The following is a 17,109-nucleotide window of genomic DNA, read 5'->3' as shown; positions in this document are numbered from 1 at the left end:
TTTCTTCGAATGCCTTTTCAACAACAGCTGTTACTCTGTGCACTTGATTGATTGTTGAGTGGTGATTTCGAAATGTCAACTGTAAATCTAGTATTTCTCTAAATGGTTTAATACATAGCAGCGAAATAGGCCTGTAAAATCCGACTTGTTCTGCCGGCTTGTCAGGATTTTTAAACATAGTTATTTGAACAATCTTAAAACATTCCGGAACACGCTTCAGTCTCAAACTGTCATTAAATATGTAGGGCAACATGATGATTGCTTTTCGTGGTAACTTTTTTAATAATTCAGCTGAAAAATATTCAATTCCAGGAAATGTTTAGGATTGAGGTTGTTATCGGTTTACGTGGCAAGTTCCATTGGAAAAATCAGATTACAGCTACATCGGGTTGACAAACAGGGGTATCCCAGATTCTATACCATTCGGTTGGAATATGTTAGCTAAATGTTGTGCGAATAATTCAGGTTTTAAATCATCTAGTTGCTTTTATTAGCTTATTGTCTGCTTCAGGCTTGAATTCAATTGCAAATTTTTCGAAACAATTCTGTTTATATTCTTGAATATTTTGATTTGTCTGATTACTAATTCGAGTAAATATTGTTTAGTCACAGTATTTCTAGTCCTCTGCCATACTCTTCTAACTTTTCGTCTTTCTTTTATCAATTTTCTAATTTTGAGTGGATAATTTAACTCATGTTCTGATTTCTCTCTTGATGTTAGGGTAGTTTCTTTTACAGCTGACCGAATTTTTTCAATTATATTTCGGGTTTTCCGCTCAAGATCATCTATACTTTTGGGTTTTGCTTACTGACTCGTTCTTGCATAATGGCAAATGAAGAATAAATAAATAAAACATTTCCCGGGGTACGTAAAACGACGCTGGCACATAGATCGGCGCAACGCCGTCTTGCTGAACTCGAGCAGTTTACGTTTCGAAAGCTCCCGGGCTGCGTCACGACGTCGCTTCCGTAAAAGTTAAGCCTGAAAACGATACGCGTCCAAAATAAACCTGTCCCGTCTTGCAAATAATGTTGAATCAAGTCCAGTAAACAGCCCGTCCTATTTTCTCTCCCGTTATTAAGGTCGTTCTCATTCCTGCGACCGTCCGCGTTAGGATTTCTTCCTTTCGCAGACGAGCGACAATAGGCGAGATCGTTGATCTCGGAAAAAACTGCCCGGTCTACGATGGTGGAAAAATAATGTTTCGCCCGCCTTGAAAATATGTCGAAAGAACGTTGGACTGCGTCCAGGTTTCGAAACTGTCACACCGTTATATTCAGTTTGGTTGCGTTTTTTTTTTCTGTTTTTGTCCGGAGAAAATTGCGCTTTGGGTTGTGAAATTTTAAATAAGGTTGGGGTCATCCAACAAGTAAAACTTTCCTAATTTCCATTAATACTCTCTAATTGGTGACACTTATTACTTCTTACGTACCGATTGCCTCACAATAAAAGAAATAGTATTTTAAACATTTACCGACGATACACTCATTATGGCAAAAGATATATCTGTGCCTAAGGCTATATACAAAAAAAGATTCAATGGCAAAAGACTTAATTATATACATTTTTAATTAATGTTATTAAATTATATAATTAGTTAGTAACAAGTGTAACGGAGAGTCAGTATCAGTTTTTTCGAAAAAGAAAAACTACATAATTTTGAAGAAAATATAAAAAGGTATGTATTTTGTCCTTTGTGCAAAACCATTCATCGAATCATTTACTAATTTTTTCGCCATCGGGACAAAAAGTTGATAGTCGGACGGGACAAGGTCTGTACACTACAGCAGGTGTGATAATATATCCCATCCAAGTGGTTTCAACGCTTCCTTGACCGGTTTTGCTTTATAAGACGGCGCGTTATGATGTTGTAAAATAAGTTTGCCTTATCTTCGGGCCTAGTCTGATCATTTCTTGTCATTAGTGATCACTATTAACTGTTTCAACAGTTCGTAATACACCACGCCACTCTGGTCTCACCAGCGACAGAAGGAGCATTGTCTTGCGATCAAAATTATTTGACCTTGGAGTCGATCGACCGACTTCGCCAGGTGATTACCATGATGATCACTATTCGATACAAACATGACTTCCGATCATACCTTTGAAGCAGCATTTCAAAGATGATTTTTCATTTGCCTGTAATTCAGATTTCCGCATTTTTCGTAATCGGTCGCTGATTGCTTTTAGGGTCACATTTAACGTTTCTGCAAATTATTTTTGAGTTTTGGTTGTCTTCATGCCCTTGCAGTTTCGCATCCCGATCTTCGTTTTTGTCTTACATATCAAAATCACTACTTTTAAATTTTCGAAACCACGCCTCACATGGATTCTCACCGTATGTTTCTACCAACAAACGATGACTTTCAGCGGGTTTTTTCTTTTGATTAAATAACAAAAGTAATGCGTGCCGCAAATACACGTTTTCAGGCACGAAACTTGACATTTCACTATGACGGTGTTACCTTCGCAAAATATAACATGTAACATGTATAGATTTGAAGCTTGATGTCAGTAGAATAAAATGGAATATGTGTCAAATCATAAGATTGCACACGTAAGCCTAGAGACATCTCTTACAAAAAACCGGTAATGACTTTCCGGTACACTTGGTATACTTGGTATTGCATTAAATTGGAAAACATCATGTTAGATAGACATCACAGCAGATCGGACTCAAAATCGAAGAACTGCATTGAGGTTAGTTGGCGGATAATCCTAACTTGATGTGATATGAAAGAGATTGGTTTATTAGTCAATTTTTTGGACATGCGGGGTACAAATATAGGGTTGTACTAAAACATCAAACTGGCTAGTAAACCAACGCCGCCAAAACAAAGTGGTTCGTTTAATTACTAACACGTATCTCTTACATAACCATTGAAGAACGGCACAATGACCTCGAGATCAAATGGATCTACGAAGTTATCCAAGGTTCGCCTTAAAACTGGAAATAAGATTACTAACTCACAGCAACGTGGAAGTAATTAATCTAATTTTAATTTTAATTTGGTAAATACATACTCATTTATTCCGTCTTCATCTTGCTTGTGTGGTATCAATACAACAGAATAATAATAATGAATTAATTTGTAAATTAAGATTATACTATTTGCACATCTAATGTAAGAGGCAATAAAAATATATTACAGTCTGATTTGTTTGTTTTTTTTTTCTAGTATGAATAACAGACGTCATAATTATAACAAATAGTGGGTCTGATTATTATTTATAACAATAATAATAATAAGAATAGAGAAACTATAAAACTTACTTATTTTTAGATCACAAATCCGGTTATATTTGTTTTAATAAAAATACAAAACATAACAATTGGCCATATTGGGTCAAACATCAATCAGATGCGAGTTTTGTAAATATCACTTAGTAGTTTTTTTTTATATTTCCACCAATTGCCATTTTGTAGTAAAAACCAATTTCGTATTATTAAAAGGACGAAAAAGATGCGTCATCATCTAAAACCTCAAATTAGATTGACAGCATTATTGATAATGTATTGTTAATCCCGATATTGTGAGTACGTGGCACGTCAAACACTAAAAAAGTACTAAATAAAGTAAATATTTATATTTAGATGATCGTCACAGAAATAAATTATGGAATTTGAGCTGCAGGGTCACTCCTTTCTCCCTTCAAACGGGACAAGTAATTTGCTTGAAGTTTTAATCGATGTTTTAGTATATTGGAAGAACCGCGCAATAATTATATTCAAGACTTTCGTTTAAAATAATTAAAATGTATTACAATGAGCATGCAAACATGCAAACAGTCAGATGTTTACGAAAGCGTGACGTCACAAACATGAGCTATTCCTATTCTTGGTGTCAAAAGTGTAAAGTGTACTATTTAAAACTTAAATTTTTGTTATTTCTAAAAAATATTAATATTTCAAGATATATTGTGTTTTTTTGCAGATAAAAATGTATTTAGAGTAAATTAAAATGCATAAAAACATCGTGGATTGACTCCAAATACTGATTCATAATACCTATTATTAAAAAGTACGGTTTTGCTCACTTTACACCAAACAACAAAGTATAATTTTACTTTAAAAAAGTAAACAATGACCACACATACGCAGTATTACGCAGGTTTTTAAATTGTTTGAGCCTATCCCGGATAATTAAGAAGACATTGAAGCCAATATCATCCAGGAACTCAGTTCCGCACTAAAAATAATGCAAATAATGCAAAAATAATGGACTTGAACTCGCCTGACCTAGTGCCATGTGATTTTACATTACATTTATAAATTCCGGACTTTATTGTATATTGGTATAAACATTATTGTGTTTCAATGTATTTCCCATCTTTCTGTCTGTTCAGAAGGGACATTGTGTGGTGAATAGAGCTGGTTTTATGATGACTATTTGACATTAGATATTCATACATTTTTATTACTTGTATTTATTAACTTAAACACTGCAATGGTTCAACATCTCAAAAATGATGCGTAGTCTATTGTCGTTGATTCCTTAAAATGAATTCCAGATTGTATTATAAATACTTCAGTGCAATATTCCCAATTATTATTATAAGGTTTATTTTTATAATTAGTAGTACCAGACTACAATGAAAATGTTAATTATTAATAGAGTCATAATAAATCCTAAATTATATTAGAAGTTGGATCTTCTCCAATTCTCTCTCTTTCTTCCATTTAATTCAATCGTATTGAAATATTATTTTTAGTGCAAGATTTTAGTATAGAGTTTCTTAAATATTTGTAGAGAGTTTGTATGGATCCGATGTTGTGATATACAATTAATGAAAATGTTATAGCAAACATATAGCATTTCTCATGAATGTATAGTAATTGTTGAAAATAAATCCTTGTTCCACCACAGGTTATTTATTCAGAATAACGTCGTGCATGATTTCCTGCAATTATGTGCTTTGAAATTAATAAATCATTCGAGATCATTATTAAACTAATTTCTATTTAGCATTTTTTTTTTGATAATTCTGGGTATTGTTATAATGTTCAAGTTCTAAGAAACCTCATCAACTAAAAATAATACATTAGAGTTTGGACATACAAAGATATATAAGGTTGGAGAACAAATAATTTGTTTTTCTTAATAGATGATTTTAAAGTAACTTTAGAACTTCTACTAACGGTTATTAAATGAAGCCATACTACACTGAGTTTAAAAGGTAACAGTCCATAGAACATTCTAAATATAAAGGTAGTGTCATTCATTTACTCAGTCAAAAATTACTTGAAAAAATTGATATTCCAGAAAGTCATTTTCATGCGGTACTAAACGTCGGCAATAAGACAATTTTGAACCGTTTTGTATATGACTGGATACCAAAGGAAGCTTGAATTCGACAGTGAAATAGAATCAAGTTTTCTTTTGTAAATCGTTGCAGAAACAAAACGAAATCGAGCCTTTTGTAGTGAATGGTTACAGTTATAAATAGTAGATCACGTACAACAATTTAATATGAGGGGATGAAACTTGTAATGTAAGCGTAAATATTTATCAAACTTAAAAATATTGGTCTCTAGGTATTATAGGTTCTCTTTTTGATCTCTTTCAAGCCTTTTTGGCAAATTATAGTTAAATCATAGGTTATAAAAGTGCAAAAAAGCAGGTTCGAATTGCATTATTTTAGTTAGTATTTAAGTTAATTATTTAATATTATTTAAGTTAATTCTCCGACAATTTATATATATTTTATTAAATTAAAACTTATTGGTTAATCGAATTTAATCAATTATTTAGACTTTTTGTCAAGTTGTCTTCGACAAATTGATTTGGGCATGGTAAATGGCCATGACATCTACGAAAACCCAAAATAAAAATCCATTAAAGGCTAGAATACTTAACCAAATTTATCGAGAAATAGGTTAGCGCTACTGTCATCACTTTCAGCCTTTTAAAAGCTTTTTTATTGCATTTTTACGATTATAACCCCGCCCAGAATTTGTACTAATTGTTAGGTTTCGATAAAATTCTCGCTAACCGAATTAGAAATGCTTCTCGATATTGGTTAATCTTTTTACAATTTCTTTAATTTAGTTTCGTTCCATGGATATGCAAAATTAGTAACAGGAAAGATAAGTTATCAGATTAAAATCGATTTTATGAGAGTTATTATTCGTTATTTGTTTTATGTCTCATTCACTTTGTTTTAACTTGAAAAATCTTCATCCCAAAATAACTTGAGCAGTTAAATAAAAGCTTAGTAATTATTGAGTTAATGAATGATTAAATAAGGGATCTTTCCTATCGAAGAAGCTTTTTTTAGGTAGTTTCTGACATACTTTATTCCGATTTTCTTATCCAATGACATTGCTTCTACTTTAAACAAAATATAACTACCATAATATAAGCTTAAGATCTACGACCTCCATATAAAATTATTATCATTTGCCTATTATTCCTGTTTCACTAACCTGTTTCCTGTTTTTTTCGTCTTACTGTCACAGTATATTGCGCAGTATTATTAAAACATTTTTAAGCGCAAGGGAGAGTATTTATCTTCATCAGCATCAGAGCTATGAGAGGTTACAAAAAAAACCAACGATCTCATATCAGGACAAAGAATTTAGTTCCTTTGGGAGAACTAGTTTAAGGTAACATGTTTAACAGACCAGAATAACTGAATCATAAGAATATATAAAAACTACTAGCTGTATCCATCAGACATAGCTCCTTAGAATATAATTTACACTGATGGATGAAGTTAAAATTATCAAAATTCGGACGTATTGAAAAATGCGAATAACGAGAATATTTTTTATAACAATTATATAGCTAATAAATTATCTGTTAAACAAATGACACACAGAAAGGAATTAAAGACTGAACAATATATAAGGGCAAATTAAATAATAACATTACGCGTAAGCTTCTATAATAATAATCAAATTTAATTGTCTAAGCGTCTTTCGTTATTGAATATAATATTATATAGTATCTGCTTTTGTAATTTGCTAGTTAGAATATGTTTTCTATAATCCTCATCATTTGTTATTTTTTTATTGGTTCTTAATGCCCATAGATCTGTACGTTGTAAAGGAATCCTTTCCTCCAGAACGATTTTAAGCTAATCTCGACAAACTGCGATCCAATACCGCCACTTAATATGGTGGCCCTGCAGGAAGTACCGTCCAGGAATCTGTTGTAAATTCTGATGGCCGATATGAGTTCAAACCTGGTAGACTCTCCCGGTGGATATGTCAACGTAAGCTCTCTGCCACTGAACCAAGATTTCTCTCTTCTGTAGGTCTAAAAATGTTAATGGTTTCAAATCATTAGGAATAATTATAATGAATGAAACAGAATTATTACCTGATTAAATAACAATTTGTCAGTTGGTTGGATATAGCCGACGAACAAATGGCCGTCTTGGGTTGCATTGTAATTTGATGGAACACTGACGTTGTATCCAGGAAATTGATTGATGTAGTATGATGCAGGTTCGAATTGCTTGGTATAATTGTTCCATGTATAGTTGGTATAGTTTTGGCTATAGATAGGAGAGACATAGCCGAAATTACTATAGTTCAAACCTGAAGTTGGGTAGAGGCTTCCATAATTTGTGTAGTTCAAACCGGACGTAGGTGGGATATATCCATATTTGGTGTAATTCGCCTGAGGACTGTTAAGAAATAGAAATCATGAAAATTTAGGAATATCTGAATTAAATATTTTTAATTAATTTTATTTGATGTGATTTTTACTATATATTAAGCGTTTAATCATGTGTCTTTGTCAAAACGTCGTGTAACATTCAAGTCATTCAGAAATTAGGCGGGATATATATAAAATTTGGGACCGAATTAAATATTTTTAAATGACATGATTTTTTACTATATCTTAACCGTTTAATCATATATCTTTGTCAAAACGTGACACTAAAACTGTAATTCATTTTAATTAATCTTAATCGAGAATTATAAACAAACAGTGCTAATACGAACTAAGAATTTAAACGAGCATTGTTTTAAGATTTCAGGAAAAACCTCTAATTCAGTGGAGGATTTATTAAGACACAAGCTCGATACATAATTCAGGTTACCGTTCGCTGCTTTTAGAATAAATTCTATATATAACCAAAAAGATATCCTAAATATAACTTAATCCAAATCTAAATATAAACTTTTTTTATTTTGAGCGATAGATTTCGAAGAATTATATTAATATTTTAAAGATTTATAAAATTATCGGGACATGGGTTATTATTTCATATTGATATTTTCTGAGCAGATATGTGGGTGTATGTATTTTTGTACAACTTGTGTCAGTTGTAGTTTGATAATATTTTTTTAACTTAATCAAGTTATTAAGGAAGGTAAATATAATATTCAATGAATCTGATTTTGTACATGTTGCTACAGCTCCAAGGAAATTCAATTATTCGCTATACAGTTAGCTAGTATGCATAATCACAGTCTTCAGATAATTTTGAAGAGATCTTAACCAAGATGTTTAGGATTAAAAGCAACAAAATTTAAATGCCTGCATATAGTTTATTTGTTTTCTTATTTTAAAAAGGCATTTAGCGAGAAATTTTGATACAATATGCCGTAAATAAAAATATTTTCCATCGTTTTCTCAAGTCATTCCGCATCGATCTGAATTAATAATCAGAAAGCGCTATGTTTGGCGAGTACACTGGATATGTCGGAATTTTTCATTCAAGCTGCAACAGTGTATCCTTTATAACTTTTGCAATGTGTGGCCGAGTATTTTCATATGAGAGAATTACTTTGTGTGTATTACTCGCTATTCTTGGTCTTTTTTGCAACAATACATAGAACTTTTTAATCCTCCAATATGAAATGACAAATTCTAGCACGTAGAACTTATATCCTTTACTTTTTACTTTTATTTAAGAAGCTTTAAGCGCTTGAATCATTTGTATCCAATAATAGTAGCCAAGAATATCGCAGGTTCGAATCCCATTCTACTAACCTTCATTCTTGTTAAAACCTATATACATTTTCTATTAAATTTATTCAAAGTGTAATAATTTATACTTTATTACCGAATTATTTGAAATATTTCAGTGATAATTTAAGAATATTTTATAATACTTTAGAAGACTGTTCAATAAATATGCCTTGGTAATAAGAATAGTTCATTATGGATATAAAAAATATGTCGATAGATAACCAAAACTAGTGATCGGTTGAATAATTTTAAAATAATACGAAATCCGAATTGTTGGTTAAAAAAATTGAAACCTAATTGTAACAAATATAATTCGATGTTGATTCAGTTTTGAAGAAACAGCGTTATTAAACTAATAACATATTTAGAAATATACATCGAAACTTAGTTGAATTTTTTAAAAAATTAGATTTAGTATAAATTCCAAGTGACACTCTAAATATAACCGAATCCTAATCTAAATATAATCCGTATTTTGAACGGAATGAAGTAGGTTAAAATGTATTGATGCTGTTCTTTTTTTAAATTGTTAAAGAACCGTTTTTACGATTGCTACAGTGTTGTAATAAAAATTATCCTAAATATTGGTAATGATTTTGTCGCTTATAATGTCTTTTTTTAATATGTTATTAAATGAGTTATATTATGTGTGAGTTATGTTATGTCACTATATTTGTATCAGTAATTTATGGACTCGCTTGCCCAAGAAACAGTTCATAGAACTGTCAAAATATGCCTCCACGTCTCCTACTGCCTCTTTTTTTGTTTGTTAGTCAAAAGGATTCCAACAGTGATGTGTGAGAGAAGTGCTGTTTAAGTTTCTTTGACCAATTTGAAGGTATTCCCGTAAAAAATTCATTTGGAAGCTTATATACATGATTCACAAGATTCCTTAGCCTTGTGTTAATTCGGATTTGGCATGGCAGGATTCTGGAATATCGTGGAAGTCTATATAGTGACAAAATAGCTTAAATAATTTTTAAAGTAACATTCTAACTTGTATCATTGCTAGTGAATACCACACTCATTATGCACATAACTTTTCAAAGTCGAGAAAATGCTTAGATTGCCTAATTAGATGTCTGGAACTTCAACTAATTGTCCCTCGGTTAATCGACAGTCTGTAGCGAGTAGCATTTGAACATCAATGAAGTAAAAACTTATAAAACCTATTTTGGTGTAAAAAAAACCTAATTTACTGAACACAGAACTTATTTAATATTTATTTAAATGTAGCAAATATCAAAAATGTACAAACTTATCAAATCTATTTTGACATTGAGGAAGCGTGATACGTGAAGTTCATAACTTTTAAAATGCAGGAAGTCTGTCCTATGTTAGTTTTGTTTATATTCAGTACTAAATATAAGCCATTCGAACCCTAAATGGTTCGGATAATAAACATCGTTATAGGCCGAGATAAAAATAGATACCTGTAAACGGAATAGTTGAAGTACGTCGAATAGGAACTGTTAACAGGAACGAGAATCTGGACCGGGACGTACTGCTGTCCGTTTGCCAAGAGGAGCCCGAACGTCAAAAGGGAAACACAAACCACGAAATTCAGTTGCAGCATCGTTACTGCTACTTCTACTACTGACAAGTCGAATGCGGAGTTACGCCTCGACTATTTTCTTTTATATGATTCATTAAATCTTGTGATCATGTCAACGTTAATCCTGAATATTTTCTTATCAGACGAAGGTAAACATGAGCCCAGAGGAATTAGTCAACGTGCAAAGCGCAGAAAACAAGTTACAAACTTTTTCAGTAATATTAAACTAATATAATACAGACGAAATTGTTATTGTATATTGTTTTTTATTGTCATAATAACATTTTCTTCATTCCTTTGACACGAGTGTAATTTTGATCTTGGGTTATTCCGGTTTTGTAATTTGTTTATGTATATTACATCTATAAATTAATTTTAAAGGATTTACTGCAGATGGTGTTACTGTACAACTTTATGTACAACTTATGACACTGACGGGCTTCACTTTTCAATAAGTGTCATGTCGTCGAAGTGTGAACAAAACCTTCTTCTGTGCGTTGAAAATGTCTGCATTTGTACCGAGTAAATGTCTTTTGCTGGAAGTTTTACTTTTTACTTCAATTTTAAGAAAAAGGCGGGTGAAGGCGATCGAATGCTGTGTGAAGCTTATGGTATTATGCTTCTTCGATTTCAGAATGTGTATGCTGGTGTCGACGTTTTAAAAGTGGTAATTTTGTCACCGAAGATAACAGTGATCACATGTTGCAAGACCGGTGAAAACATACTTGGAAACATTAAAATAGGAAGTGCTAGCCTACCCGACCTATTCTCCAGACCTTGTTTCTTCTGATTACTAAGTTGTTTCCGATACGAGTTGTAACTTATCTCAGCAGTGCTTCATTAATTATAAAAATACCAAAAAATGGGTTGATTCGAGGATAGCCTTAAACAATACAGCGTAGCTAAAATGTAGATGGTTAATACTTTGAATAAAATATATTGTACCCATTCTTCACAATAGAGCTTTGAATTAAAAAAATATATTTTAAAACTAATTTGTTAGCCTAATAATTTTAGTTTATTTCATATACGAAGTTTATATCAATAGTTGACTGTTGTGAAATAACGCAAACTTATGTTTTTTTTGAATATATTGTCTTTTACTAACAGGTGAATTGAATATTCCCCGGCCTACCATAGTAAAACAATTATTTTTTGGCAAAATTAGTTTTTTTTATTCAACATAATTCCCTTCAAGGGTGATACACTGATTATAGCGACTCTCCAAGTTTTCGATACAATTTTGGTAGTGCGATTTGCCCTTTGCTTCAAAGTAGGCCTCAGTTTCGGCGATCACCTCTTCATTGGACGAAAATTTCTTTCCAGCGAGCATTCTATTGAGATCTGAGAACAGGAAATAGTCGCTGGGGGTCAGTTCTGGAGAATGCGGTGGGTAAGGAAGCAATTCAAAGCCCAATTCATGGATTTTTGCCATCGTTTTCACTGACTTGTGACACGGTGCATTGTCTTGATCTTTTTGGTTATTTCGTCCTTCAAGCGGTCCAATAACGCTATGTAATAGTCGCTGTTGATGGTCCTTCCTTTTTCAAGGTAGTCAGTGAAAATTATTCCATGCGCATTTCAAAATACAGACGCCATAACCTTGCCAGCCGACTGCGTTTTCCTACGATTTGGAGCGGATTCATCGTGCGCAGTCCACTCGAATGACTGTCGATTGAACTTCGGAGTGTCATCCATTGTCACATATCGACGCAAAAACTCGGGTTTATTATGCTTGATCATCTTCAAACACTGCTCCGGATCATCAACCCGTCGTTGTTTTTGGTCAAAAGTGAGCGCACGCGACACCCACTTTGTACAGAGCTTTATCATACCTAAATATTCGTGAATGATATGATGTACACGCTCAGTTGATATCTTTAGAGTGTGTGCTATTTCATTTAATTTCAATTGCTGGTCATTCAAAATCATTTTGTGGATTTTTTAAAATGATTTCGTCGATAAAAACCTCTTTTAGGCGTCTACTGCGTTCACCGTCTTCGGTGCTTATTTCACCACGTCTAAACTTAGCATAATAATCCTTAATGGTTGATTTTCCTGGGGCAGTGCCTGGAAAATCGGCGTCAAGCCAAGTTTTTGCTTCAACTATATTTTTTCTTTTCCAAAAGCAATATTTTATCAACACGCGGTATTCCCTTTTATTCATTTTTGTCACAACAACACTCAAAATGCTATAATTCACAAACTAATGATCCGACAGCTGTCAAATTTATGTACGCATTTTTCGAGGGTTAGGACTAACTAAAAAACATTGATTTAATTCTAGTAGCGCCATCTACATTATCATGCCGTGCACTTTTAAATTGACCTTTTCTTTTAACTAGCACTACATGAATCATAGATAGGTCATATCCTTTTGATCGAAATAATTGATAATCGGAAGGGCCAATGTCCGGTGAATACGCCTGGTGGAATTTTCATAGATGTGGTGTGTGTTTCACAACATGTGGTCAAACTCTGTCAATGTTTTTTTGTTGAAAATTTGTCAATACTCAGTTTAAATTTCTCAGTTACAATCTATAGAAACCTGTCATTGTTTAGTTCGTTTCAGTGTCTTTTCTTTAAGTCACCCTTACATTATACTTGCCACAAGTATTCGATGTTCAATAACTATCGATTTGTTCAGGTTAAAGAGAGATTGATGCTTATTTATCAGTTGCTTCTTCTTCTGTAGAACGGTGCAATCTAATAAAAAAATAGAACATGATTGCTGAGTATTGGTGTTTATAGTTAGCAATTATAGAGTCATCAGACCTATTCCAGATCACAGTTTTTGTTTTTATTTCTTTTTATCAGATCTTATACTAGTTACTTTCTTTTTTAGCCACTTAGCTTCTCAAGTAATACTCAGCACTGTTTTTCAACTCAATCTTGTTTGAGCCACAGAACTTGTTATTTTATTGGTTCAGTTAGGTATAGCTTTGAGAATTCTTGTTATATAAACTTACATTGATATTGAAAGGGTTAAAATAGATAGTTACGGGTTGGGAGATAACGCAATGTTAAAAACAAACCAAACATTGTTTTGGACCGTTTGACCTTCGTTGACCATGAGAATTTTGTAATGAAGAATGCTGCACTCGCTGGCAAAGTGGTAGAGGATACCGGTTCTTTCGTACCACTTGAACTTTATCGATCTCCGGCATTTCCGTTTTAATTTCCTCACCACTGTCAAATTTAGTTCAATTTTTTGTCTCTTTTTGTATTCCCCTATTATTTTTATCCCCCTTTTATTTATTACTATTTTTATATGAATGGTATTTTTGATATTCATATTATTTGTAGGTTATGTTGATTTATTCCATTATGTTAAAGATAAAAGTTTTAGTGAGATGGTACAAAATAAAAAATATATAGTAGTAAAAAAAACCCGTAATGGTATTCCGACGCAAAAAAATCTTGGACGAGATCCAAGCGGGGGACATATATTTCAAAATGGTAACATATGCGTATAAAAATATTTTCTTTTTCACAATAAAACATAACTGTTCGAGATACTGCAGACTCAGTGTCCTTCAGTCATGAATTATTGAAATTGAAATATATCGATTACAGCCAATATTTGGATATTGCGATTGGGTCAGTTGAAGAAATATTAAGTATACGAATATAAATCCATATAAACATGAGTTAGGGGAAAAGTTTCTGTGTTTCTGTGTAAAAAATTCTGTGTTCGTGTTTTCAAGGCGAAAAATCTGGCACAGTAGATCTCTTGAAATTCTCTGGGGGACAAGTGGATCAACCAAGTCTCTTTTATATCGATCAATTCTGCATATTTTTTTTTATGATAAAATCGTTTAAATTCCGGAATTTCTTTTTTCAAAGCGCGATAACTTTGGATTCTGTACCTTTATATCTAGAATGTTCTGTTGGCTGTTATCTTTCAAATATGACATACTGAATAAGTATTAAAGCTATACAATACAATTTTTGGACAAACCTAAGCTATTATATCAGAAATTTCTTGCAACGTCCACGTATCTTCAGGAAATGTATAATTTCTTTATATGAGATCAAATTGTTCGCCCAATTTCAATGAGATCCAATGTTTGAGAGCTGTGCGTATTAGCTTCCTGCAAATTGCATTTCGTGGAAGGAGAATGATATCGTTTTAACATAAATATTGGTTGCAAAATAGCTAGATACAAATTAACGACACTTATCAGGCCTACACATGAATTTTAAAGTTTTTACAGATAGTGTTGTAGCACATTTGTAACCAATTTCATGTCGAAACCTCAGTGACAGACTTCACTTTTCAGCATATGATCGTTTGAAGTGAGAACAATTTTACAGCGTTGAAAATGTCTCAATTTGTACAGAGTAAGTCGCATTTGCAGGAAGTCTTACTTTAATTCGTAGAAAAAGCCGTCTGAAAGTAATGGAAGGCTGTGTGAAGCACATGGCACCAAAACTCCATCGATTTGAAGTTGTGAGTACGGGTTTAGACGTTTTAAAAGTGGCGGTTTTAACACCGGAGAAAAAAACGTTCTGGACAGCCAAGGCAATTTGAAGACGAGTATTTGAAGGTATTACTCGATGATGATCCGTGTAAAACGCAAGAAGAATTTGCAGAACTGTTGGAAGTAACACAAGAAAACATTTCAAACCGGCAAAAGACACGATTCTTTCGAGATGGAATCCGCAAGTTGCCCGTAAGACGGGAAAAAGTAACGGCTCTTGATGGACAGTACTTTGAATAAAATACATTATATTGATTTTTTTACTTCAAATATAAAAATCTATCCGTAAAGGCTAGAGTTAGATGTATTTATTAACGTTGGGAACTATTGACTGAAATTGACTATTGGCTGTTTAGTAATTAACTACTTTTTACTATCGACTGTTTCAGTCGCTATTTTCGGTCCGACTGATTTTGTTACTATTTATTATCGACTGTTTCAGTTGTGTACTTTTAGTTACTATTTTTGGTTCTACTAGTTTCATTCGACTGATTTTTACGTTCTGGCTCTGTCGTCCTAGTCGCAACCTTGACAAAAATGTACCTATTTATGCTTACATAGATGTATATGTAATATATGTAGTTTTATGATTTTTTTTTGTTAATTTATTTGTAAATAAGTATATATTGTATATTAATATAGCAGCATTTTAGAACGATATTTTTCAAGATTGTTAATGTGATAGGGTAGAAAGATTAAAATTGGAAATGATAAATAGTAAAATACTTTTGACTGTTTTTATGGCAATAATAGGTAATATTTCGATTACTCTCTCGATTTTGTTAAAAATATTTCCGCTCAATACTGAGTTTAAATGGCTCAGTTACAATCTATAGAAACCTGTCATTGTTCAGTTCGTTTGAGTGTCTTTTCTTTAAGTCACCCTCACATTATACTTGCTACAAGTGTTCGATGTTCAATAACTATCGATATGTTCAGATTAAAGAAAGACTGATGCTCATTTATGAGTTGCTTTTTATTCTGTAGAACGGTGCAATCCAATAATAAATACTTCAGCGCAATCTACACCTAATAAAAAGTACAACATGATTGCTGAGTATTGGTGTTTATAGTTAGCAATTATACAGTCATCAGACGTATTCCAGATAGTTATAGAGTTAGATATATTTATTAACGTTGGGAACTATTGACTGAAATTGACTATTGACTGTTTAGTAATTGACTACTTTTTACTATCGACTGTTTCAGTCGCTATTTTCGGTCCGACTGATTTTGTTACTATTTACTATCGACTGTTTCAGTTGTTTATTTTTAGTTATTATTTTTGGTTCTACTAGTTTCATTCGACTGATTTTTACGTTCTGGCTCTGTCGTCCTAGTCGCGACTTTGACAAAAATGTACCTATTTATGCTTACATAGATTTATATGTAATATATGTAGTTTTATGATTTTTTTTTGATAATTTACTTGTAAATAAGTAGATATTGTATATTAATATAGCAGCATTTTGGAACGATATTTTTCAAGATTGTGAATGTGAAAAGATTAAAATTGGGAATGATAAATAGTAAAATACTTTTGACTGTTTTTATGGAAATAATAGGTAATATTTCAATTACTCTCTGGATTTTTGTTAGAAATATTTCCGTTCAATAACAAATAAAACATTTACTTTATTTAAAAAAGCTCTAATAGTTATTGTGCGATCATTTTTAATTATGCCATGGATTAGTTTTTTTCCATGATTAGATATATGTTTAATTTTTATTTAGGCTAAAAAATAATTTTATGGTTATTGTATATCTTTAGTTTTTGTTTAAATTCTATTGTATTGTCTATATTTATTATAGTATATTATTTAAATATAGCAATTATCATATTAAAATACGATAAAACATTTCTGGGGTATTATGTGGGGAAAAATTCCATTCCTTTTTACAGATCCACAGAACATTCAATTATAAAAGTGATTCTACTTCGTTTAAAATGAAGTTATTAATTGCACGTTAATAGTATTCAGTAATTAATTTTTTCCTTTTCTTTTTTAAAGTTAGTACGTGAATGAATATATACATCTCCGTCTCGCTTATACTACCGTTGGAAAATATAAGCACATTTAAATTAACTGCTTCAAACAATTATCTCAGTCCTTTTCTCTCTCACAATTCGTACATGAA

At 32.0% G+C, this 17,109-nt stretch overlaps 2 protein-coding genes across 6 annotated transcripts in view; one reads left to right on the top strand and one right to left on the bottom strand.

The window, feature by feature from the left end:
• Mical (Molecule interacting with CasL) overlaps window positions 1–17,109 on the top strand; it is a 78,824-nt gene that overhangs the window by 18,832 nt on the left and 42,883 nt on the right. The gene's annotated exons all lie outside the window — the stretch shown is intronic.
• On the bottom strand, window positions 6,880–13,653 carry LOC143198330 (uncharacterized). The gene is made up of 4 exons (XM_076407488.1): window positions 13,522–13,653; window positions 10,365–10,558; window positions 7,327–7,636; window positions 6,880–7,263 (listed from the first exon to the last, which is right to left on the bottom strand). Exons 1-4 carry the CDS (start codon window positions 13,651–13,653, stop codon window positions 7,024–7,026), a joined length of 876 nt encoding a protein of 291 aa, XP_076263603.1. The 3' UTR covers window positions 6,880–7,023.

Source organism: Rhynchophorus ferrugineus, unplaced genomic scaffold, assembly GCF_030347505.1.
Source record: "Rhynchophorus ferrugineus isolate W39M unplaced genomic scaffold, kcgeb_rfMv2 rfM6, whole genome shotgun sequence".
Lineage (NCBI taxonomy): Eukaryota > Metazoa > Arthropoda > Insecta > Coleoptera > Curculionidae > Rhynchophorus > Rhynchophorus ferrugineus.
Note: the sequence above shows the minus strand (reverse complement) of the source record. Positions and strands in the feature narration are given on the sequence as shown.